At 44.1% G+C, this 26,159-nt stretch overlaps 1 protein-coding gene across 3 annotated transcripts in view; it reads left to right on the forward strand.

Annotated features, from left to right (window-relative positions):
• LOC137619283 (ketosamine-3-kinase-like) overlaps positions 1 to 25,381 on the forward strand; it is a 43,651-nt gene extending 18,270 nt beyond the window's left edge. For 2 of the 3 annotated variants that reach the window (XR_011039887.1, XR_011039886.1), the window contains 2 exons: positions 7,441 to 7,640; positions 25,002 to 25,381. Coding sequence is in view for 1 of the 3 variants with exons in the window: in XM_068349450.1 (XP_068205551.1) it covers positions 7,473 to 7,640; positions 25,002 to 25,061 (228 nt within the window). In the remaining 2 variants the exon portion in view is untranslated. The remainder of the gene's footprint in view (positions 1 to 7,440; positions 7,641 to 25,001) is intronic. The other variant, XM_068349450.1, reaches the window with a different exon arrangement.
• Positions 25,382 to 26,159: the final 778 nt, after the last annotated feature.

The following is a 26,159-nucleotide window of genomic DNA, read 5'->3' on the forward strand; positions in this document are numbered from 1 at the left end:
AACGGAACCACCCCCGCTTATTCCGGCCAACCGGACAGAATGGCTAGCTCCCAAAGACCCGTTAAAGAGGACCGCCCTTCAAGAGGAGGTATCGTCCATGTTAGAGAAGGGTGCCATGGAAGAAGTTCTTCTCCCAGGGCCAGGTTTCTACAGTCGCCTGTTCCTGGTGGAGAAAGCGACCGGGGGGTGGAGACCGGTTATAGATCTGTCAGCCCTCAACAAGTTCGTCAAGAAGACGGACTTCAAAATGGACACTCCGAAGTCAGTCCTGCTGTCCTTGAGGGAGAAAGATTATATGATGACCGTCGACCCCAAGGACGCATACTTCCAGATTCCGGTCCACACCTCGGGTCGAAAGTTCCTCCGGGTGAAATGGGGTTCCCAGATCCTGCAATTCAGGACCCTTTTTTGCTTCGGTCTGTCAACAGCGCCCCAGGTGTTCACGAGAGTCTTCACGGCTGTCTCAGTGGAGGCTCACGAACGAGGCATTCGCCTTATCAGATACCTGGACGACTGGTTGCTTCTTTCCGCCTCAAAGGTCCTCTTAGAGGAACAAGGGAGGAGTCTCCTCCAATTTTCCAAGGATCTGGGGATCATAATCAACCCGAAGGAGTCAATCTATCCCCATCCACCAGAATGAACTACTTGGGAATGACATTAGACATCATTCGGGGAAAAGTTTTCCCTTCGGAGGACAAGATAAGAAACCTCAGGCACACTAGTCAGCCGTTCCTGTCAGAATACCCCAGGAGGGCGAAAGACTGGCAGAAGCTGATAGGTCACCTGGTCTCATTGGAGAACCTAGTTCCCCAAGGGAGGGTAAGGCTCAGATCCATCCAATGGAATCTCAAGAACCTCTGGTGCCAGACGGATTCACAGCAGGTGCTAATCCCAGTCCTTCCAAACACGAGACCCTCCCTAGAATGGTGGCATTGCCAGTCAAACTCACTCAAGGGGACGCCCTTCGGGACTGGCCCTCCCGAGTTACTACTGTTCACAGACGCCTCCAACCAGGGATGGGGAGCCCTTCTCCTCGACGAAACGTCACGAGAGACCTTGTTGGAAGGGGAGAGGCAACTCCACATCAATGTCCTGGAATTGGAAGCAGTCCAGAAGGCGTGCCTACACTTCGCAAGTCTGCTAAAGGGAAACACCGTGGCGTTGATGTGCGACAACGCCACGGTAGTGGCATACATAAAGAAGCAGGGTGCTTGAAATCGAAGGAGTTGTGCGATCTCACCATAGAGATTCTAGATTGAGCAGAAGAAAATCAAGTGGTGATGTTAGCAAGGTTCATTCCTGGGAAGAAAAACGTTCTGGCCGACGGCCTCAGCAGAATGGGCCAGATAGTAGGGACAGAATGGTCCCTTCTCCCAGAAGTAGCCAAGCTCATCATTCAACGATGGGGTTCCCCGGTGATTGACCTCTTTGCAACAACCTCAACGCCCAACTCCCAGTCTATTGCTCCCCTGTACCAGACCCAAAAGCAGCCTTAGAAGACGGTTTTCAGCACAAGTGGGACAATCTGGATGTGTACGCCTTTCCCCCTTTCACATTGATAAGACAAGTGCTCAACAGAGTAAGGACGGCCCGAAACCTAAAGATGACTTTGGTAGCGCCCTGGTGGCCGGAGAGAAAGTGGTTCACGGACCTAAAAGACCTATCGAGTCAACCGCCGTGGCCTCTGTCCGCCAGGTCAGACCTTCTGCACCAGCCTCATTTTCTCAGGCTCCACAACAACCCACTCTCCCTACGTCTTCACGCTTGGAGACTATAGAGCGGCTCCTGAAGAAAGAAGGATATTCTTCCTCCACGGCTAAGAGAATGTCTCTATACCTGAGAAAGTCGTCAGACGCGGACTACCAGGCAAAATGGGCCGCCGTCACAAAGTGGTTCTCAGAGAGGCACATTAGACCTCTTAAGGCCTCGGTCCCAGACATAGCAGAGTTTCTGGTGTTTCTCAGGGACAAAGTAGAGATGTCAATCCCAGCCATAAAAGGAGTTCGGGCTGCCTTAGGCCAAGTCTTCCTCCTGAAGGGCATCGACCTGGGGGCCTCGAGGCACATAGCGATGCTTGTCAAAAGTTTCGAGCAGTCTTGCCCCCCCCAGGCGAGGAGGGTGCCCCAGTGGGACTTAGCCATGGTCCTGAAGATGCTGTGTCGTCCCCCCTTTGAACCCTTGAAGGATATCGTGGACAAAGATCTTACCCTCAAGGCCGTCTTCTTGCTGGCCTTGGCGTCCGCTAAGAGAGTGGGAGAGATCCATGGTTTGTCGTACGACGTCTCTCACTCAAAGGGGTGGAAAGAAGTATCCTTCAAGTTCGTGCCTTCTTTTGTAGCCAAGACTCAGAACCCAGCAGTCTGGGACCCGAGGTTTGAAGGTTTCTCAATTCCTGCCATCCCTAAGACAGGTAATGCAGAAGACTTAAAATTGCGCCCAGTGCGAACAATTAGAAAATACCTGGAAAGGACAGCGCATCTCCGACCAGACATCAAGAGCCTCTTCGTTTCCACAGGTATTAATAAGAAACAAGTTTCCAAAAACACCATCTCCTTCTGGTTGAGACAGGTTATCGCCAGAACCTACAAGGAGGCTAGCATGGCAGTGCCAGGCACTCCCAGATCTCATGACATCAAGGGCCTGAGCACCTCCTAGCCTTTGAGAAAAACATGGCAGTAGGGCAGATTCTACGAGCAGGTTCTTGGTCGAACCAGTCAACCTTTACTGCCCACTACCTCAAGGACTACTCAAGAAAATCCTTGGACAGGTTCTCCATTGGAACAGTCATCTCCGCCCTCCAAGCGGTGTAACGGTAAAAACCCCAGGCGCATTCAAGACTAGCGACTGGTAGGCACAAGTGCGGTTTCCTACCTCCTACCCAGTTGCTTACTTGCCTCTTCAGGGAGTACCGTCTGTTCCCAGAAAATAACACATTCTTCACGACTACGCGTCGAGAAGAAACGTCAAAGAAGTTTTTCAAAGGGTGAGTACTTAGACACTAACGTGAAATTTTGTGTAGTTACCCTCGCTTCCGCTCTCTGGTAGGTCCCGTTATCCAGAAGCCTGTTGGCCTCCACGGCCGTGTCAGTGGGTCAGAATAGCACTCCCTCCTCCTAAAGTGTAAGTCTCCTAAAGAAAGTAGTTCGAGGTTAGTATTCGTGTTGGAACAAATAAAAAATTTTAAATAATTTTTATTTTTCCTAACATACTTACCGAGAACTACTTTCGGGTAATGGCCCTCCCTTCTTTCCCCGAGTGCCTCTCTTCCCTTGCTAGCATTATGCTAATTCAATAGAACTTAATGAGGAAGGTGACCCAGCAAGCTAGCGACCTACCTTAATCCTACCCTCGGGGCACATTCCTTGATGCCGGGGGTAAGGCTACTTAGGGCGCGGAGTGGGGGGTAACTACTCAAAACTCTGGTCGGCAGAGAGAGAGATTACCAGTGACTCCTAAAGAAAGTAGTTCTCGGTAAGTATGTTAGGAAAAATAAAAATTATTTAAAATTTTTGATTTTGTACGGAAACCTCCTCTAGTAAAAGATCCGATAGACCTCTCTCCCAGGTATCGAGAGGAGTCGAAGAGACAGGCATTACATCTGCAAGTGTCTCAGTTGTTAGAGAAGGGGGCGGTGGTGAAAGTCTCGGACCTTCAATCCCCAGGTTTTTACAACCGTCTCTTCCTTGTTCCAAAGAACACAGGAGGTTGGAGGCCAGTGCTGGATGTTAGTGCTCTCAACGTATTTGTTGTCAAAACAAAGTTTACGATGGAGACCACCAAATCCGTTCTAGCAGCAGTCAGAGAGGGGGACTGGATGGTCTCTCTCGACTTGCAGGATGCGTACTTCCACATTCCGATACATCCAGACTCTCAACCTTATCTGAGGTTTGTATACAGGAATGTTGTGTACCAGTTCCGAGCACTGTGCTTCGGTCTCAGCCAGCCCTGCTCCTCTTGTTTTTACGAGGCTCATGAGAAATGTAGCAAAGTTCCTACATTTGTCGGGGATCAGAGCCTCCCTGTACCTGGACGACTGGTTACTCAGAGCGTCGTCCCGTCATCGCTGTCTGCAGGACCTACAGTGGACTTTGGATCTTGCGAAGGAGTTGGGCCTCTTGGTGAACATGGAGAAGTTGCAGCTGACTCCCTCCTAAACGATTCTCTATTTGGGGATGGAGATACAGAGTCTAGCATTTCGGGCTTTTCCGTCTGCCAACAGGATCGAGCAGGCTTTGCTCAAAGTCCGTCTCGTGCTAGAGAAAAACCGTTGCTCTGTGAGAAGCTGGATGAGCCTCCTAGGGACGCTATCATCCCTGGAACAGTTTATCTCTCTAGGGAGACTTCACCTACGCCCTCTCCAGTTCCACCTAGACTCCCATTGGAACAAGGAGAAGACTTTGGAGGCGGTCTCGATTCCGATCTCCGAACCAGTCAAGACTTGCCTGGCCTGGTGGGACAGCAATATAAGACTTCGAGAAGGTCTGTCTCTGGCAGTCAAGAACCCTAACCATGTGTTATTTTCAGACGCGTCGGATTTGGGTTGGGGGGCGACTCTGGACAGTCTGGAATGCTCGGGTCTTTGGGCGGCAGACCAGAGGAGCCTTCACATCAACTGCAAGGAGCTGTTGGCAGTCCATTTAGCACTGAGGAGTTTCGAGAGTCTGCTTCGAAACAAGGTGGTAGAAGTGAATGCAGACAATACCACGGCCTCGGCTTACATCTCGAAGCAAGGAGGCACTCACTCCCACGCTCTTTTCGTCATCGCAAGGGACCTCCTCATTTGGTCAAAAGATCGAAACATCTCGCTTTTGACAAAGTTCGTCCAAGGGAAGTTGAACGTCTTGGCGGACTGTCTCAGTCGAAGAGGTCAATTGATCCCTACAGAGTGGACGCTCCACAAGGATGTGTGCAAGAGGCTTTGGATGACTTGGGGTTAACCCACCATCGATCTCTTTGCGACCTCGCTGACAAAAAGGCTCCCGACTTATTGCTCTCCAGTCCCAGATCCAGAGGCGGCCCACATAGATGCCTTTCTGTTGGACTGGTCTCACCTGGACGCTTACGCCTTTCCACCTTTCAAGATCCTCAACAAGGTGTTGCAAAAGTTCGCCTCTCACGAAGGGACCAGGTTGACGTTGGTTGCTCCCCTCTGGCCTGCGAGAGAGTGGTTCACAGAGGTACTTCTATGGCTGGTAGACGTTCCAAGGAGTCTGCCTTTGCGGATGGATCTCTTACGGCAGCCTCACGTAAAGAGACTTCATCAAAGCCTCCCCGCGCTTCGTCTGACAGCCTTCAGACTATCGAAAGACTCTCAAGAGCTCGAGGATTTTCGAAGGAGGCAGCTAGAGCGATTGCGAGGGCTAGAAGATCCTCTACCATCAAGATCTACCAGTCGAAGTGGGAGGTATTTAGAGATTTGTGCAAGTCCTCCTCTATTTCCTCCTCCAGTACCTCTGTAGCGCAGATTGCGGATTTTCTCCTATATCTGAGAAACGGTCGCTCCCTCTCTGCATCCACCATTAAAGGCTACAGAAGCATGTTAGCTTCTGTTTTCAGGCATAGAGGCTTGGATCTTTCGAATAACAAAGATCTCCAAGACCTCCTTAAGTCTTTCGAGACCTCAAAGGAGCGTCGTATTTCAACTCCTGCTTGAAACTTGGACGTGGTCCTACAGTTCCTAATGTCAGACAGGTTTGAGCCTTTAAATTCAGCCTCCCTGAAGGATCTGACCCTCAAGACACTTTTTTTGGTGAGCTTGGCTTCGGCTAAAAGGGTCAGTGAGATCCATGCTTTTAGTAAGAACATCGGCTTCTCGACAAATAAAGCAATATGTTCTCTTCAACTTGGTTTTTTGGCCAAGAATGAACTTCCGTCTCGTCCTTGGCCTAAATCTTTTGAAATACCTAGTCTTTCGGAGATCGTAGGTAATGAAGTTGAAAGAGTGCTGTGCCCCGTTAGAGCTCTTAAGTTTTACTTATCTAGAACTAAACCAATGCGAGGTTGTTCAGAGGCTTTATGGTGCTCCGTTAAAAAGCCCTCGTTGCCCATGTCTAAGAATGCGTTATCTTACTTTATTAGATTTTTAATCCGGGAGGCACATTCTCATTTAAGTGAGAAGGATCGTAGTTTGCTTAAGGTCAAGGCTCACGAAGTTAGAGCGATAGCTACTTCGGTGGCATTTAAGCAAAATAGATCCCTTCAAAGTATTATGGACGCGACCTTTTGGAGGAGCAAGTCGGTGTTCGCTTCATTTTACTTGAAAGACATCCAGACTCTTTATGAGGACTGCTACACCCTGGGTCCATTCGTTGCAACGAGTGCAGTAGTGGGTTAGGGTTCTACCACTACATTCCCTTAATCCCAATATCCTTTTAATCTACTCTTGAAATTTTTAATCTTGTTTTGGGTTGTACGGAAGACTAAGAAGTCTTTCGCAATCTTTTTGATTTGGCGGGTGGTCAAAATGTTGTTTCTTGAGAGCGCCCAGATTAAGGGTATTGATGAGGTCCTGTTTTACGGGTGTTCGCCCTGGATATAGCAGCTCCTGGGAGTCTTTCAGCATCCTGAGGGGATGGCTGGGCTTCGTGAGGAAAGCGGACTAATGAGGCAGAGTAATCATCAGAGTCAGCTTCCTTACCAGGTACCTATACTTAAGTTTGTTTTTATGAAATATTTGTCAAAAACTCTTGAGCATATACGCCTTTATTGTTATAATACTGGTCTCTACCCACCACCATGGGTGTGAATCAGCTATTTATATATTCACCGGCTAAGTTTAATATTTAAAAATGATATTTTCATTATAAAATAAATTTTTGAATATACTTACCCGGTGAATATATAATATTAAAGGCCCTCCCTTCCTCCCCGATAGAGACCCTGCGGACTGAGAAGAACTGGAGTGGTTGAGAAGTATATGCGGTATCTGGCCGATAGTCGGCGCTGGTGGGCACACCCGCAACCTTCATGGCGATCGCTCGCGAGTTTTTTGGAATCTGTCGGGCCGTCGGAGACGTCAGCTATTTATATATTCACCGGTAAGTATATTCAGAAATTTATTTTATAATGAAAATATCATTTTTTTGCAAGGACGTACCGGTACGTCCATGGGGGTAAAGGGATGAGTTTTGTGAAACGTACCAGTACGTCCTTTGGTGGTAAAAGGGTTAACATTTATCATATATTGAATATGTATTTACTGTATAGCTTTTTAATAGATACCAGTCATTAAACATTATGTGACGGATGATTTGATTCCTGGATTTTGGATACTTACACCTTCAATTTATATGTATGATTAGAAAAATGATGGTTTTTATTGCCAGCAGTTAGTAATTTTATTTATCATTTGTAGATGTCACTGTAAGTTAAATTTCAATTTATATGATTAAATAAGTGATGGTTTTATTACCAGCAGTTCGTAATTTTATCTTGTTTCAGATATCACAGTTAAAACATCAAATTTTCGTCAGGCGAGGGCGATGTTCGACGGGGAGTTTGAAAGTCCGAAGGCCACGAAAGCAACGGGGATAGTGATGGTCCCCACTCCGCACATAGTCGTAGACGACCCCACGGGTGGAATACCTGGACATGCGCAGTTTGAATCGGCACACGGGAATGCTCGGGAAGCAGCTGACAGAGTGAGTGCTTCTTGCGTTTGAAACTTGAAGATGTTGTAATGTTCTAATTCTTGATTGAAAGTATAAATAATGTCGAAGGGTCTCAGCTTAATGCTATTTAACTTTTATAACATATTTGCTTTTCTGGTTTTAAATAGATATTCTTTTAATCTTTATTTATTGTAAACGATATCGGCGTCAATGATCTTCAATGTCAAGATGCCAGAGAACTTCAAATCAATCAATCAATCTCAGCTTTTAAAACGTTTGGAATACAAACACAAATCCAACTGAAATTATAATTGTTCCAACACGGAGTACTTACTTCGAACTACTTTCTTAGGAGTATCTGGGATTCTCCTCCCAACCGACCAGAATTTTGTGTAGTTTCCGCTATCTCCGTTTTCTATAGTGGGTCCCTCTGTAGCGGATGAATACGCGCCCTGAGGCGACCCAGGTCAGTGAGCGCGCGTGGCCATGTCTATGATATGTTTATGATAGATATGGTATCAAAGTCCCGTAAGACACTCGGGGAAGGATGGGCGTGCCATAACCCAAAAGTAGTTCTAGGTAAGTACTGTTAGGAAAAATACAAATTGCTTAAAATTTGTGATTTGTTCCAACACAGAGTACTTACCTCGAACTACTTTCTTAGGAGACTTATACTTTAGGAGGCGGGGGTGGTCTTACGGGCCGAGAGACTGGCTGGATAAGATCGAGCCTAGATAGGAGACTAGGTTCTCCTGACCCAAAACGGAATATGAGACTTGGAGAAAACTACGCAATAAACTATTTAGTGTTGTAAGTAACTCACCTCTATAAGGATCTCCGGACATGGTTACTTCCATCTGAACGTCTCCCTCATGGCAGGGGTAAGGACAAAATTTAACAAAAGTCAACTTGTTAACATCTTCTTTGAACCTATTAAGTTTGTTAGTTGAGGATTTCTGTACGCAATATCAGTTATGATTTGCCACTTTTAAGTTTGTTAGAACTTTTTTATCGCTTTTTTAAGATATATTAAATATGTTGGTGTGATTGACCTCGATGTATTTGACGGACTTTCAAATTATTATTATTATTATTATTACTAGCCAAGCTACAACCCTAGTTGGAAAAGCAAGATGCTATAAGCCCAAGAATTCCAATTGGGAAAAATAGCCCAATGAAGAAAGGAAATAAGGAAATAAATAAATGATGAGAATAAATTAACAATATATCATTCTATAAACAGTAACATTGTCCAAACAGATAGGCTATGTCCTATATAAACTATAAAAAGCCTCATGTCAGCCTGGTCAACATAAAAACATTTGCTGGAACTTTGAACTTTTGAAGTTCTACTGCGGTTTGAAATGCTTGCGGATTTTCCTTGCTGTTGGCATCCACAAAGACATGTCAATTATCTGTCTGTTGTCGAATGTTTTAGTTATTTTTCAGTTTCAAATACCTGCATTGACTAATGTATTTACGAGCGGGCCTTCAGGTTGAAATCTAACGATAGTAGAATTATTTTGAATTTAGAGTTGCATCAACAGAGAATTCCACAAACAGTGCCTTATCTGTGTGGTGGTAATCATGAGCAGACATCAGCCAGGAAGGTAGAACATCGTAGAGCAAAATGACTAGGTGGTGTTGGATGCTAAATAGTCAAGAACTTATTATTTGTTTACCTAAGGACATTGAAAGGACATTTAAAAGGTTTAAAAGTCGTTCATGAATGGCAGGGACAAGGGATGAGACTATGTCCTAGAGCCTGACCATATACTGTACACATATGATCAACACTTGATCCCTTTTCCATTGAGATATGATACATCTCGGACTGTCCATATTCATTTCTTGTTTACTTGAGTAATAAGTTGTTAGTTGAATTATGTAAATTGTAAATTAAATTCTTCCGAGTGCTTGTAACTAATATTGTTAGGAGTCCTTGTCAGTGACTGCTCCTACCTGCCTACCGAAGCAGAGCGATCGTCGTGGCAAGTAGTAGCCGAGGCCGAAACAGTCGAGCGGGCGCAATACTCTTAGTCGAAGACCTTCAGACTCTCGGCGGGGGTTTGGTCTAGGCAGGATGTCTGCTCCCTTCGAGTGCCCAACCGCAAAGCTTCTCGCTGTCTTGCCTTGCACGGGAAACCCGTGAGTCCCAAGGAAGGTCGCTCTGAAAGAGAAAAAGACATTTCATGAAGCTTTAGGCTAGTTGCTTTTAATCATAAGCCGGTTAAAATGGTTGACGGGTGAGAAAGACTACGTCTTTACCGAGCCAAAATAAAAAGCGACAGTCAGTCACTAGTGCTAGTGAGAGCAGGGTGGCTAGCTGACCCCACTATCCCCTCCCCCTACGCTAACTAGCGGTGGGTGGTTACACCTCGAAAAAGCTTTAACCCTTTTACCCGCAAAGGATGTACTGGTACGTTTCACAAAACACATCCCTTTACCCCCATGGACGTACCGGTACGTCCTTGCAAAAAACTGTTATTTACCATTTTTTTTTTTTTGCATATTTTTCAAAAAATTTTGAGAAACTTCAGGCATTTTTCAAGAGAATGAGACCAACCTAACCTCTCTATGATGAAAGTTGAGGCTGTTAGAGCAATTTAAAAAATATATACTGCAAAATGTGCATGAAAAAAAAAATAACCCCTGGGGGTTAAGGGTTGGAAAGTTCCAAATAGCCTGGGGGTAAAAGGGTTAACAGTTATATTCAGCTCTGCGGAAATAAACACCCATGCGTAAAGAGCTCTAGGTTTTTATCGCTAGGAAAACTACACTTTATTCACAAATTTGTTACTTTTCCTAACTATACAAACCTAAGTCCTTTAGATTATACTTCTCTCCTCAGCTACTCTCAGTTCTGAGCCGAGAGGTCATATGTAAAGAAACTCCATAGGTGAGGGGGCAGAGCACCTCGGTCTGCTCCCACTCGTTGCTTAACTGCCCGTTAAAAGATGCAACGGCCATCCTACCTAAACGACTTGTGTTTGTATAATGAGGAAAAACACAAAATACTTTTAAGATTTTTAATTTTAATAATGTGTGGCTAATCATATCCTGGGATATTGGTAGCGGGGTATCCGAGTCTATCAAATATAAAATGCCACAGTTTTCAACCCTTAACTTTGTTGACATCAGACAATAATGTTAATGCCAGTAAATTAAATACTGTATTCAATAACTGAAGATCTTAACCCTATGAATAAATAGAGGAACAACTAAAGTCTGCTGTAGTTGAACAGCAGTCAGTATCCGTCTCAGGGAGTCTTTTCAAGAAGAGGAGAGAGAAGTCTAAAGTCAGTCTTCATCAACATCTTTGCTTGTTTCAGTGAGATGATGATAGACTAGCTTGGAACACAACAACTATTTTATGCATAGATTTAGGAGTGCCAAAGGGTCATGGAAATGGAGGTGGATGAGAGAAGGAAGAGGAGAAGGTCAAAAGTTCAGATATGGGAGGATAAAGTAGCAAATGATTTGCGGGAAAAGGGATGAAGAGAACGGGAGGACCTGGATAGAAGATCATGGAGAAGGCTTATACAAAAAAGGGAGTAAAGGCTGTAGACAAAGAAGAATTCAGTAGTTAGACAGGGAACTAAGATGAAAATCTTTGTTGAGGAAACAGTTAATTAAGAGACCACCAAATAATTTCATATCTTCCACTGTCTTGGGTTAGAGTTCTCTTGCTTGAGGGTACACTCGAGCACACTATTCTATCTTTTCTTATTTCCTTTCCTCACTGGGTTATATTTTAGGCCAGTCATTCTACGTCATTTTTGGGTCGAACCCACCACAAATTGCAATAGTAATGAAACATGCATTTTTCAATGTTAAATTTAGTGGAGAATGACATACTAAAAATCAAGGAAAATCGAAGCATTGGAACATTTCCAAATTTTGCAATCATTAAGAGAAGGTTTGAAGAAAAAAAATCTGCATAAAATTTTCAGTGTATATTCTAGACTCTAGAGTCTAGACAAACGACTGTATACATGTTACATTACGACACCGGCATTCACCTTAGCTAAATTAAGATGACCATGACCAAGGATCAAGAGTTGAATGAACTGAGAGTCAAGTCTAATCATGTTGCCAAGACATCTCCATGTACCAGACCACACTGACATATGTTTATTCATCTTCAGGACCAGCAAGAGCGCATTCTTCTTCTGGATCACTTTCTGGTTCTGGCAAGGTCACATTAGAACAGTGAAGTCCTTTGCATTCACTGCAGGTGGAAGAGCATTCCAGATTGTACTTGCGACAGCTGCATCGTCGGGTGCTGCAGTCTGTATTGCAGCCACAGTGGATGGCATCTAGCAGGTAATATGGAGCAGGCTTCATCTCGGTCATAACGGGAACCATTCTCTCGTCACGGATAGCCCATCCCCAACCATTGGCATCCATGCCAACTCCTTGCCACTGCTGAACCTGAACATACACCCGTAAGCAATGTTGCTTTGCAGATGCTGATGTAGGGGGCAGGGTACGAGGCTCAACTCTGACAGTGCTTGTTGAAACCTTCTGGCAGAAGTGCTGAAGCCTTAGTATGTCCAGTGTTTCCCCGGGCTGGCCATTGTACAAGCAAACCATGGTATTCTCTCCAGCTGTCATGACATCCTCTTTCGACGCTCCAGGAGTGTTGAACGTTGCCAAAAGCCCAGAGAAATACGCACTGGAGTTCAGCTTCTTCAAAGCTGCTGATTTGCCAATGGAGTACAGTCTTGACGTGGTATCACAACCCAGGAGTCCATGTGCCACAAGGAGCATGTCACACACATGGCGTCCAAGTGTCTTTTGCACTTGCTCGATATTCCAACATCTTGCTTGCCTCCTTGACGTCAGCTTAGGCTCAGGTCGGAAGAACAGGTTGTGTGATGTGGGCCCTGCATGACTACATAGGAGAACAAGAAGATCGGTGTCATCGCCAACTACCACGGTGTCCTTGGTGTTTGCACATGCAATGGCTGTCTCCACTATGAGGACATCTGCATCTGCCCTGGCATGAAGAACATCGTTGTGCTGCCGTTGAAGGTCATCACTCAGTAGATTGATGAAGCTTTGTTTATTTGTTTGGTTGGCAAGAAAGTCATCTTTCTTCATAGTACAGTAGGGTCCCGAATTATGCGAGAATTTGGTCGATGAAAGGCCTCGTGTAATTGGAAATTCGTATATTTCGAAACACATCATGGCGGCAAACAGCAACCTACCCGTCAATTTTTTTTTCACTCCATTTCTAGCTTTCTAGCTATATATATACTGTATATACACTGTGTGTGTGTATGTATGTGTGTATATATATATATATAAAACATATATATATATATATATATATATATATATATATATATATATATATATATATATATATATATATATATATATATATATATATATATATATATATATATACTGTAGCTTTTATCTTAACAATACTGTAAGAAATCCTTCTTATAGATTTTTTTATAAAATACTGTACAAAATTTCTTTCATGGATAAATAAAACAATAAAAAGTTGTTAAAGTTTTGATAATTTTCTATGACTGTAGTATTTACTACTGTACTATGCATAGCTTACTGTTTTCAGTATTTTCCGAATGATGTAGAATTATTTCCTATAGATGCAAAAAACAAAAAAGGGTTTTCAAGGTTTGATACAGTACGTATCTAGCAATAGTTAAAAATTACAGTATAGTACTGTATACCCATGATGACACTCCCACACGTAAACACGGCCACTAGGCGCAAGTGTGCAATAGGCTGCTGTACGATAATCACGCTTTTTTTGCCCTGAGCGGTCATTTCACTAATGATAATTTTTCAAAGTTAATATCATTTCTTTATGCTTATAATTCGTAATTATAGTTAAAAGTAGGGATATTAATTAAATGGTTGAGTAAAAAAAAACAATTAATACTACTATTATTTAATTTCAAATGGCTACATAATACTGAATATTCTAATGGGTTCTTTTTATCTTCAATCGTAAATCTTACGCCTGGATAAGCAACAAAAGGAAAGGGATAGGTCTCTCTCTCTCTCTCTCTCTCTCTCTCTCTCTCTCTCTCTCTCTCTCTCTCTCTCTCTCTCTCTCTCTCTCTCTCTCTCTCTCTCTCTCTCTCTTCATATCGTTTCCTGTATAGTTTTCAAATATGTTCGTCATACATTTGTACATTATTTATCCTCTCTCTCTCTCTCTCTCTCTCTCTCTCTCTCTCTCTCTCTCTCTCTCTCTCTCTCTCTCTCTCTCTCTCTCTCTCTCTCTCTCTCTCGGCGTTTCCTTTCCCTTTATAGTTTTGTGAAATTTCGTTGTCCAGTCATTCGGTAATGAGAAGTCATTTTCGCTTTCGACATCGAAAGAAAACTTATTCTTCAATATACTCATCACTGGAGGATTGAGAACTAGTGCTCTCATTATCAAACAGGTTATCATTATCAAATTCCACAACAAGAATATCATTTATTTCATCTAAAGAAATAACCTTCCTCTTTAGACCTTTCATTACAAAAGGAACAACAAATAACCACTTATGCATGAACGCCCGAGCGCACTGATAGGAAACCAGTTCAAACCAGAGTTTTGTAACATCAAGCTACCTTCAGAAAAATAGTTGCCAGACATCATATAAGTTTCTATTCACAGTCCCCATATGCTGAGAGTGTTGCCAAGTGGTGATCCTATACTTACTATACGAGTAAAGTAACATCACGAGACTGACAGCTTGTAAAAGGCAATTAAAGTCATGAACGGAATATACAGTTGAAGGCGGTACCGAGTAGATCGTGGTGAACGGTTTATCACGTGGGTGACGCTTAACAGGTTAAAAAAACATTATATATAGTTCGGTATTTTCTCTATCCATCCTCTCCCAGAAAACCTTCAAATGTGAATTATCGGAATGTGTGCAGATCTTGGCAGTGCGATAACTAGTTAGCGACTGAGAATAAAAAAAATAAAAAGCCCGATTGACGAATGACGATGCTGATGAAGAGGATATCGAATACCTATTTTTCCCTAATTGATTTTTTCTACGTTCTGTCTAATCCAATGTACAGTACATTCTTATGTAAAGGGCGAACCCCAACATTTCTTGATGCTGCTACACTTTAATTATAGATATTTTACCACCTATTTATAATCTTTATTTATAATAACATCTTTAGTAAAAGCTCTTCAATATCACTTTCAGGAGTAAATGCGTTTATGATCGACGATGAAACGTAAAAAAAAAACGTTTTCCTTTTAAGAAGGCGTTTTTTTAGGAAAAAAAAAACACGAAACAAAATTGCTCATATTTCAAATATTTTGATTTTCTAAGGATAAATAAAACATTAATTATAACATTATTATTACATAGTACCTGGTAAGATATCTTTTGCCGCAAAAGTTAACCTATAGACAGATGTTAAAATTGGTTAGCGAGTTCGTTATGATCGGCGATGGAACGTACTAAACAAAGTAATGGGTTTGGTTGTGGTGACATGTTTGGCAGTAGCATGATATAAAATAGTCTTTATTTTGATGGTTTTTAATTTAAAGTTTAATGAATAAGGATTTTTCACCATAATCACAACGTAAGTATAAAAATTAATTAGTACAAATATGGAATATTATACATATAGGTGTTGGACAGTTAGGCTAGGCCTAGCGACAAGTTCACACAACAGATGGGCAAACCTTAACATTTTTCATCCAAAACTAGTCTTAAAATGTTTGAACAGAAATCTTTCTCTCACATTCTCCCCCCCCCCCTTCTCAGACATCGGGGAACCATCACCCCCCCCCCCCCCCAATACAATTAAGAAAACAATAGATTTCCTACGCTTCGCGGTGCTTGACTCGCGGATTTAGAATGCTCCTCGCAAATACAGGAAAATTAATTTTTAAAAACTATCGATCGCGTAATTGAGGAATCGCGTAATTAGAACACGTGTAATTCGGGACCCTACTGTACATACCATGTCCTTTGTGAAGTTGACAAGGGGACTGCTGTGAGATCGAACGCGCCTGCTGTGCGCTACATCTTTGGTGGAGGGTGCGCTCACATATCCATCAAACACTATGACAGCTTTACCATACCTGTCTCCAACATATCGTATGTAGTGACTGGAGATTCCTTCATAGGTCTCGCCAAAATTCCAAGGAATTCTGTGTAGCAATGCCCCACCATCCAGAACATATTGCACATTCTGTGGCATCACTGTGTTGCGAACGGCAAGGGGGAGTTGTTTCCAAATGGCCTCGGCTAGCGCTGGCTTGTCGGCCTCAAGCAGGATATCAATGGTCTGAAACAGTGCTGTTGGGTAACTGCGTAGTTCGTACTTGAAGACATCAGTGAGGTCATCACAGCGTGATCCTGCCGTACTCAGACGTTGGAACAACAGTTGTGGATCTATCAGAACAGATTCTTTGCCATTTTTCACTGATGAACGTGTTTCTAAAGTCACAACCTGATTTTTTTTCTTGAACGTGTGATCAAGAACCTTTTTGCTAATCATTCCATCTAAGATCTTCCTGCCCACTGACGCTGCTTGGTCAGCATTGACCGAATCTCCAGCTGTGATGCCAGTGTCAATGCTTTGCAGAGTTGGATCGTTTCCAAAGGGATCCTTTGATGACAGGTAGCCAATGAGTTTGTGCGTGTCCTCTGTGTCCCGTGCTTGTCGAGCTGCTCTTTGTTCTTTGTGCTGGTCACTGGTCTCATACGGCACTGATGTGTAGTCTTGCAAGGCCATGTTGACCTCTGCACATATGGGGGTGGACAGCAGCCACGTGATCCTTTGCGACTCGCTCATGCCATGGCCCCTTGTCAGTCCCCCTGTGGTTTTCACACTTCCCATGAGCACTTGCTCGGTCAGAAGATCTGTGGACAAGCCGGCCCAGTACCGATCTGAGCGCCGCACTACGTGATATCCATTCTGGAACTGGTGGTGGACCTCGGGGTGCTGAATAGACAGTTGTGCCAGTCGCTGCAGGTAGACGTAAATAGATTTGGTGTAGAGATTGTGGCCTGCAGCTGCCAGGTAGGGCAACATGTCGTGCAAAGCGTGCACCTGCAGACGCCAGTCACCAGTGCGTTCTGACCTCAGGAATGTCCTCAATATGTCAATCATGTCCATGTATTGCAGCCATAGCTGTGCAGTACGTAGATCCTTCATCGATTGTCGGGCAACATTCATGATGTCACGAACAGAGTCCAGAACCGGGGCTGAAAGGATATTTTCAGTAGAACACTCACCCTTCATCAATGAATCATACAGGTCTCGCAGCTCACACAGGTCAATTGGTCCAGCTCCCACACTTTGCGACCCTGACTCGGTATCATGTGGATCTATGGCTGCCTGTGCATCATCTATGCTTTGCATTATCTCGTCTTCACTTGGTTCGTCATCTTCTACAATACCCTGAGGACCATCATTCTTAGCCTGCGAACAAATAGGCACTAGCGTACCAAGTATCCTTTCCGCGAGGAGAGTGTTCAGTGCTGCATCAACCAAGAGATGCCCACGGATAGCTCGGTCATATGCCTTGTCATACAGCATGTGCATTACAGTGTTCTCGGCATACACCAGTTCCAGAACAGAGCGCAGTCCAGATCCTGACATGATATTTCCAATACTCCCCAAGAAGCTCATCAACGTGTGGAAGCCCCCCCATGCACAGTACAAACTTACGCAAGTCACTGCCCTCCGATTGACTTTCGATGATGGTAAGCGCCTTCCACCAAAGTGGTTGGTCAAATGTGATGATGACCTTTGCGTTGTACTGTTTGGCGTGCTCAGATAGAAATGTCAATGTTGAATAGATGCAAGTTGGATCACTGCTGTTCATGTCGATCATGGGAAGCAGGAAGACTGTAGACTGACCTGGATGTACACCAGTGTGCACGGCTTGCATCATGCCAGACCATGCTGGTCGTGGTGAGCGTAATGTGAGGGACAGCTTCCAGAGGAGGTCAAGGTTGGTAGATCTGTCCTTTTCCATCTCATCTTGTAGAACCTCATACCTCAGAGTATCTAGCCCATCGCAAGGTGTTGTCAGATGTCGGATGTTTATTCGGCCCACAGCTACAACATCCTTCAGTGTCACAGACACACGTGGCACTCTTGTTGATGTCCTGGTACCTGGAGTGACAGACGCAATCATTCCCATCCCGGGGAATGTGTTGAGGCCATCTATTGTAAGGATGTTGTGATCGACATTGTCCGCCATATATTGGATTAACTGCTCTGGCCAGTAGTTTGGTATGTCTGTCCCTAGTACAACTGCTGCACTCCGTTCATACCTTTGTATCTCACGATAAGAACTGCAATATCCGTGGGCATGGAGCGTGTCGATCAAGAACTTTGATGCAAAATGATGGTGCATCTGTACACCCAGTCCTATCTGTAAGGGTGCCAGCAGAACTCGGGGCCGAATTGCCTGCATGATAGCTTGCCCTAGAGAACCGACTTTTCTATCAGCATCTCAGCCCACAAAGAGTGTTTGAAGAAGGAGTTTTAGTGATTCAAGTAGGAATGACATGGCTTCTTCTGTTGAGGACATTTCAGTTGTACATGGGTACATATCTATCGACTGTTGTACGGATTTCACATCACTTTTGATCAGTTTTGCTGCCGTCTTAATCAGTCTCATCTTCTCAGCTTCATATGATGTCTCCTTTGGCCTTTGATGGAACTCGTGAATGATCGCAGAGGCCCTGTGGCGAAAGGTCACAACATTCTCTTTGCCATTTATTTCTGCGATGGTGATATCCTGACCAAAGTGCTTTTGGATACATTCCTTCATGTAGGTGAATCCATAAGGTGTGCAATCAGTTCCAAGAAGAAATTCCCCCATTTTTCCTATGAGATCCGGCATTGTTGTCTGTTCCTCGTCATTGGCTTTGAGGTACTCTGCGACTTTTATGAATGCATCATTCCGTGTGTCATCAGCCGGTCTACCATACTTAGGTCGCTTGCTTGGCACTGTAAGGAACTGGCGTGGAATCTGCTTCCCAGTTCTGAAGTTTATGCTACATATATTGTGATAGACTGCGTCAGCGGCATGCAAGTCCTGGACGAATTCTACTCGAGCCTTTACTGTCTCTGACCATGCATCATTGCGTTCAACACAGCTCTCTGTAACCTTCCTCTGGAAGTCCATTGTTCGGACTGGTATAAGTTTATGTGTTTTTTGTCTGCCCTGGTACTTGTCTGGTGTTCCACAGAACAAACAGTGTTCGCTGTAGTGAAACGCAGAACTGGCAGATCGACGCGCACGCACAGTGCTGATGAAACCACCAGTACAGTCATATTTGCGTTTTCTGATGTCTCGCTCAATAGACAGTTGGGAGCAGAAGTCCTTCCTGCATCTGGTGTGAACAACTTGTCCAGGTGCGACACTAATATCAACCTGCCGTAGGTCATTTGCCTTGTTTATTCCATCACACCCCTTGGCACCTAATTTCGTGGTTTGTTCGCCATTGCCGAGAGACTCGCTGCAGAAAACGCAATCGTCCATGCTACTGGTTAACCTAAAAAGAAAAAAAAACAAGGCTATTAGACGTTAATTATCTCAATTTATTTATTTAATAATAAAAATGTTTGACATCTTTTGAGAAATGTGAAAGAAATAACAAAAGCACTGTTATAACAAAAAATATGCCATTTCTATTAGCGTATTTTCGTGCATAACTTTCAAAAAGTGGTTGCTCGAAATGAATGTGTTCCAATGCCTCAAATTTCCTTGACTTTTACTATGTTATTACATGGGTCAAAAGAAGCAAAAATGCAAAGTTTCATTACTATTGCAATTTGTGGTGGGTATATCCATAAAATGACTGGCCTACTAGGGAGGCACAACGCGAGCCACCGCGCGAGCCTACGGGAACGAGAACTGCCAGGTTGTCATCCTCACGTTCCCCCCCCCCCCTGCAAGCGCAGACCAGCGTGCTCGCAGGAGGGAGGGAAGTCTCCAGATAGGTCCAGGAACCAACCTTCTTCTTCTTCCCTTTCTTTTTAGGCAGGCCCAGTTGTTGTTTCTTCTCCGAAGGATCGCCTGATCCCCTTCCCTTCAGAGGGAGTCTCTGACAGCACAGCTGTCTGTGAGCAGCCATGGTTCGGGTCCCTCATCATAGCTGTCGTGCAGGCTGTCAAACCTGCCTTTGCTGAGATGGGCCTCAAATCAATGGCGGATCTGACCCCACTGAAGAGGAAGAGAGGAGTAGAAGTCATGGTAAATTCTCCAAGGGTCAAGCTGGCTCCTCGGACATCCTTGAGGAAGGCTTCCTTACCCCCCCCCCCCCCCCCCCCCGCCAGACTTTCTCTCCCTCTCCTGTGGACGAGGATTTTCCGTCCTTGGGAATCTTCCGAGGTGAGGCGTTCTCTCATCGCACTAATGGGAGAAACCCCACCTCGCACAGGAGAATCGTCCCCGGTTGGGGTGGAGAAGAGCCCTCAGACATCGTTGTTGGAGTCTTGTATTCCTCCCAGGAGGGAACCTAAGGACTCTAAGACAGTCATCAAGTCATCCTCAAGAATTCGCCCAGAGCCAACAAGACCCGCAGAGAACGTCCATGTGTCCCCCCAAGAAGAGCCTTTGGGGACTGGAGACTTTGCTGCCAGAGTAAGAGTAAGGGGGCAAGCCCTACGGGCAGAAGTTGAGACCATGTTAAAGAAGGGCGCTCTCCAGGAGGTCGTCGACGGTTCCCCATGCTTCTTCAGTCGACTCTTTCTTGTAAAGAAGGCGTCTGGAGGCTAGAGACCATTCATCGACCTCTCAGCTCTGAACAAGTTTGTCAAACAAACCCCGTTCAGCATGGAGACAGCGGACACGGTCAGACTTGCAGTGAGACCACAAGACTTCATGTGTAAACTGGACCTGAAGGACGCGTACTTCCAGATCCCAATCCTGCCATCTTCAAGGAAGTACCTAAGATTCAGCCTAGACAACAAGATCTACCAGTTCAAGGTGCTGTGTTTCGGTCTCTCCACAGCACCTCAGGTATTCACTAGAGTGTTTACCCTGACTTCTTCGTGGGCACACAGGATCGGCATCCGTCTCCTCCGTTATCTGGACGACTGGCTGATCTTGGCAGACTCTGAGTCGACCCTGCTTCGACACCGAGACAAGCTTCTGGGACTTTGCCAAGATCTTGGGATCATGGTAATTCTCGAGAAGTCTTCTCTGCTTCCAACTCAGTGACTGGTATATCTAGGCATGATCTTGGACACCAATATCCACAAAGCCTTCCCATCAGACGACAGGATAGGAAGGCTGATGAGGGTCACAGATCCTTTCCTCAGACGAGAAGAACTCCCAGCCCAATCGTGGTTATGTCTCCTCGGTCACCTTTCTTCACTGGCCCGTCTAGTTCCAAATGGTCGCCTCAGGATGAGATCCCTGCAATGGGGACTAAAGTCCTGGTGGAATCAAGGACACGATTCCCCGGACGTCTTGGTCCCTACGGGTCCTGCGGAATGGACGAACCTTCTGTAGTGGCTGACGGATGAAAACCTACGAAAGGGAGTGGATCTTCTCATCCTCCCCCCGGATTTGATGCTGTTCTCGGACGCCTCAAATAATGGTGGGGGCCCATGTTCTGAACCACAGGAACTCAGGCCTCTGGTCAGAATCAGAAAAGTGCCTCCATGTAAACCTGCTAGAAATGAAGGGCGTATACATGGCACTTCAACAGTTCCAACAATACCTGGCGGGTCACTCTGTGGTGGTGATGAGCGACAACACCACGGTAGTGGCTTACATCAACAAGCAGGGAGGTACCTTTTCAGAGCAGCTATCCCATCTTGCAGTAGAGATACTGAGATGGACTGAAGTCCACTCGATTCCACTATCAGCTCTCTTCATTCCAGGCAAGAGGAATGTGCTCGCCTACAGTCTGAGCAGGGCATCTCGGATAGTGAGTACCGAGTGGTCTTTGGATCGTCTAGTAGCCAACAAAGTCCTGACTTTGTGGGGTTCCCCGACGGTGGATCTGTTCTCGACAGCATTGAATTTCAAGCTTCCGCCGTACTGCTCCCCAGTCCCGGACCCCAAGGCACTCTGGCAAGATGCCTTCCAACAACGGTGGGACAACATCGACGTTTACGCCTTTCCCCCGTTCTGTCTGATGAGAAGGGTACTCAACAAGACCAGAATATCGGTTAACCTTTCGATGACCTTGATAGCTCCGCTATGGCATCATGCAGAGTGGTTCCCGGACCTTCTGCAGCTCCTGACGGAACTCCCGAGAGAACTTACTCCTCGACACGAGCTACTCAGACAACCACATGCCAACATCTTCCACAAAGCCGTAGCATCGCTGCGGCTTCACGCCTGGAGAGTATCCAGCGTCTCCTCACAGAGAGAGGCTTTTCGCAACAAGTTGCTGAAAGGATGTCTCGACACCTGTGAAAGTCATCCGCAGGGGTCTACCAGGCAAAGTGGAGAGTCTTCTGTGGCTGGTGTCGTGGAAGGGGTATCTCTCCACTCGATGCCACTATTCCAGCAATAGCGGAGTTTCTCGTGTATTTGCAGGAAGAAATGCGCCTTTCAGTCTCGGCAGTGAAAGGCTATCGCTCAGCCCTAAGTCTTGCCTTCAGGCTCAAAGGAATGGACATTTCCTCTTCGCTGGAACTTTCTCTACTCGCATGAAGTTATGAACTTACCTGATCTCAGTCGGAAGTGAGACCTCCTCCATGGAATGTGGTTCGAGTCCTCAGGTCTCTTAAGAGACCTCCTTTCGAACCATTACGCCAGGCTTCTGATCGCCACCTGACTTGGAAGACGGTGTTCCTACTTGCTTTGGCCTCGGCCAAGCGAGTCAGCGAACTTCATGGTCTCTCTTATGACATCGCCCATTCAAGGGGATGGGGGGAGGTAACGTTCAGTTTCATCCCCGAGTTTGTTGCTAAGACTCAAAATCCAGGATTGCCGGACCTTCGGTTCGACTCCTTCCGGATTTCGAGTCTCCGTTCTGTAACAGATGACCCAGACCATCTCCTACTGTGCCCAGTAAGGAGTCTGAGGCTCTATCTTAAGAGAACAGCTGCAATTCATCCTCGGGTGCAAGCATTGCTCGTGAGCACGGGAATTACGAAGAGGAGGGTCACTAGGAATACAATCTCAGCGTGGATTTGCAGGGTTATCCCTCATTCCCTGAATCTCGACCCTCCTCCGTCACGTCGCCCTAGAGCACATGATGTCAGAGGCATTGCTACGTCCCTGGCATTCAAGAAGAATTACTCGGTGACACAGGTTTTACAAGCAGGGGTTTGAAAGCATCAAACGACCTTCACAGCCCACTACCTGCAAGACATGAACCACAGGAGGCTTGAAACGTTCTCTATCGGCCCTGTGGTGGCTGCACAACAGCTGGTTTAAACCTCAGGCTCCTTAATGGACAAGTAGCAGAAGGTTGAGGGCATTGTTACCCGGTTTTAGTCTGCGTGAATGAAAAGGTATGCCTGGCCCTTATTCTTTTCTTCATCCTCCCTTCTCTTGGGGAAAGCAGCATCCTGGGTTCTCTGCACAGCTGACCTCAAACCACTGCAGGTAACCCATGTTTCCTTGTGTTCCTAGTATTAAGATAATACTGTTACGTCCACATACCCTTACAAGGTGGTATTGGGAACGTCCTATCCTAGAATTCCATCTAAATGACTTCAGGTCAACTTCCTAGGACGAGTCACACTTCATTCCTTCACACACAAGCATATGTAGGCCGCGGTCCTTGCAGAGCAAGGCCCTTGCGATGTGCAGGGACTCCTTATCTTGAGCACTGACACACTCAGATACTGAGTCCCCGGGCAAAAAGCCAAAAGCCAGTAACGGCTGGGACTTACCACCCTACCTAAGGATTAAGTCACTCAATGTAAATAGCGTGGTTTGTATTTCGGTTACGGAACAAATGACAAATTCGTATATAATTCTTATTTTTCCTAACCATACAAACCTTAGCTATTTAATCAAACTTGCCCGCCAGCCCTGTCCCCCGGGAACTCCTACCTCTATGCAAAGTGAGCTAGTCACAGGTGTGTGAGGGGGGGAGGGTAACAGCGAGGGGGTAGTAAACCCTCGTTAAAATTCTAATGGCTCGTCATTTCAGCTATGCCGAAAGTAATACTCATATTAAATAGCTAAGGTTTGTATGGTTAGGAAAAATACAAATTATCTACGAATTGGTCATTTTATTAAATACCTATATATACCAGCATTTATATATGAAATACCAGGTGTTTGTGAATGATAAAAACTGACTCTATAGGGTGATTTTAATTATGCAATAAGATGCAGTAATTAATTACTTTTATCAACATTGTTGTATATTCTTATTCCAAAGTATTTTTATGTAATTGTAGTGGCTATGTATATTGCATGATGTGCCTCACACTGAGGGACCTGGGGGAACCCAAACATATTCTAGAATAAGGCAATAGGGCTCTCTCTCTCTCTCTCTCTCTCTCTCTCTCTCTCTCTCTCTCTCTCTCTCTCTCTCTCTCTCTCTCTCTCTCTGTAAATTATTTTGAGTAAGAAATGGTTATCTAATATTCAGTTTCATCCGGCCGGAAAAATGTCCATCAAATCTAGATCTAAAAGATATTCTTAAATCTAGACTGAGTATCTTTATAACCTTTCATCTGCATCAAAGCCTTTCTTATAGGAAATGTCTGTCTGCTTACTTTGTGTCTGTTATATTCATGAAGTATTTTGATTACTGTCAGATTAGTCTTACGAAGAGAGTCTAGAAGTGTTTTATCCTCTAAGGGGGAACTACAAGAAATGATCTTAGTCCAGTGATTTGTAGAAGCCACTAAATGCAGTTGGCAGTAGAATCTTATCTTGTGCCTTTGAACCTCATCATTTGTTGTCTTCTCTCCAAGATGTTCACCTTCTCACACTTCATGTTGCTTTGTTTACCAATTTTCACTCAAGGAAAATCTCATCAGCCTTAAAATATGATTTTGTGGTTTTGAGAAGACTTATGTCTAAAGTAAAAGTTCAAACTTGCAGCGAATGATTTCTTGTTGAACAGACAGAAGTGTCTTTTTATAGTTTATATAATATGACAGATCTATTTTAACATTATTACTGTTCTTAAAGCGTTTTATTTTATTGTTAATTATTTCTCTTTTTAGTTTATTTCTTTCCTTTTTTCCTTTCCTAACAGGTGATTTTTTCCTGTTGGAACCCTTGATCTTATAGCATCCTGCTTTTCCAACTAGGGTTGTAGCTTAGCTAGTAATAATAATGATAATAATAATAATAATAATAATAATAATAATAATAATAATAAAATCTTTTAGTGTTTTTGTGTAAACTCTTCAATACCACAAGCAATTTTACATTGTTGTGAGGTACAATAACTTTGTAATATATTTGTATAATGATTATCTTGTATCTTTCAGGTACAAAACTTGAATTCAAAGAGCCACATTATTCCCCGTCCTCAAGTGGAAGGTTCATGAGCACCTCAACAGGAAGAAACTCACCTTAGAGCTACTTCACCTACAGAACTTGTTAGTTGAGAGAGAATATATCAGGGTCAAGGAATCGTAGATGAGGATTATAAATGAAATAGCAAAAACTCCCTTTAGTAAACAGGATTAAACCCTGAAGATATATTTGCTATTAGACTGCAGAGAAGGTTGGAGGAGATTCACTCTGAAAAGGGTTCAGTTGGGCAAGTCTACTGTATACATTAGTTTCCCTGTGCTAATACAGACATTGTTGATAAAGACTGTAGTTTCCTTAGGAAAAAAGGATAGTAACACAGTAATACAATATATACAAGAGTTCAATAAGCATATTTATTTACTTTTGCCCAAAAATACCGTTCAGTTTTTATCAAGTTTATCAAGCATTGTGTCTCAATGAAGACTTTTCATGGTTCTTGTGCCATTAGTGTGTGTGCAGTCGATCAAGGTAGTATGATTGGGGTTTTGAAGAGTCAAGTCATAACTGGTTCTCAATACAGTAAATAAAGATTCTAAACACTAAGGTATACATTGCAGAGATGTCTGTGAAAAGCTCTTGTAGGTTACTATTCTATTATTGTAGATCCTTTTTGAAAGTGAATCCTTTTGACTTTGTTTTCTAACACCAGATGAATTGCATGGCCAGTTGTCTGTCAGGTGTTGAGGTTGGTTGAAAATTGAAGCTTGTCTTTATCAAAGAAGTCAGATGGTTAGTTGAACAAACATTGACTAATAGTATGTGCAAGAAGTTAGGAAAAGGAAAGCCTTTTCTATTGGATTTGAGTTACATTCTGTCTGGTCACATCTTCCATCTTAAATCTTTTTTTTAAGCTTTGTGAAATTTTCCATCACTTACAAAGGAATCTTCAGAGATATTCTCTCATTGACACGACATAAAAATAGCACACACAGGTACTGATTATCGCTCTTTCAAAAGTCAGGAAAAGACAACTCCATAATAGGAAATTAATATCTTTCTTTTAGTAAAGAACATTTCCTATATAGGACTCTTGAAGGACTAGACCATTTTCCCCAAGTGCAAGGGCACTACTGCATTACCCGTTCTAATGTGTTATTGTTTGTGTAAAA

The sequence above is a fragment of the Palaemon carinicauda genome, chromosome 25 (genome assembly GCF_036898095.1).
Source record: "Palaemon carinicauda isolate YSFRI2023 chromosome 25, ASM3689809v2, whole genome shotgun sequence".
Lineage (NCBI taxonomy): Eukaryota > Metazoa > Arthropoda > Malacostraca > Decapoda > Palaemonidae > Palaemon > Palaemon carinicauda.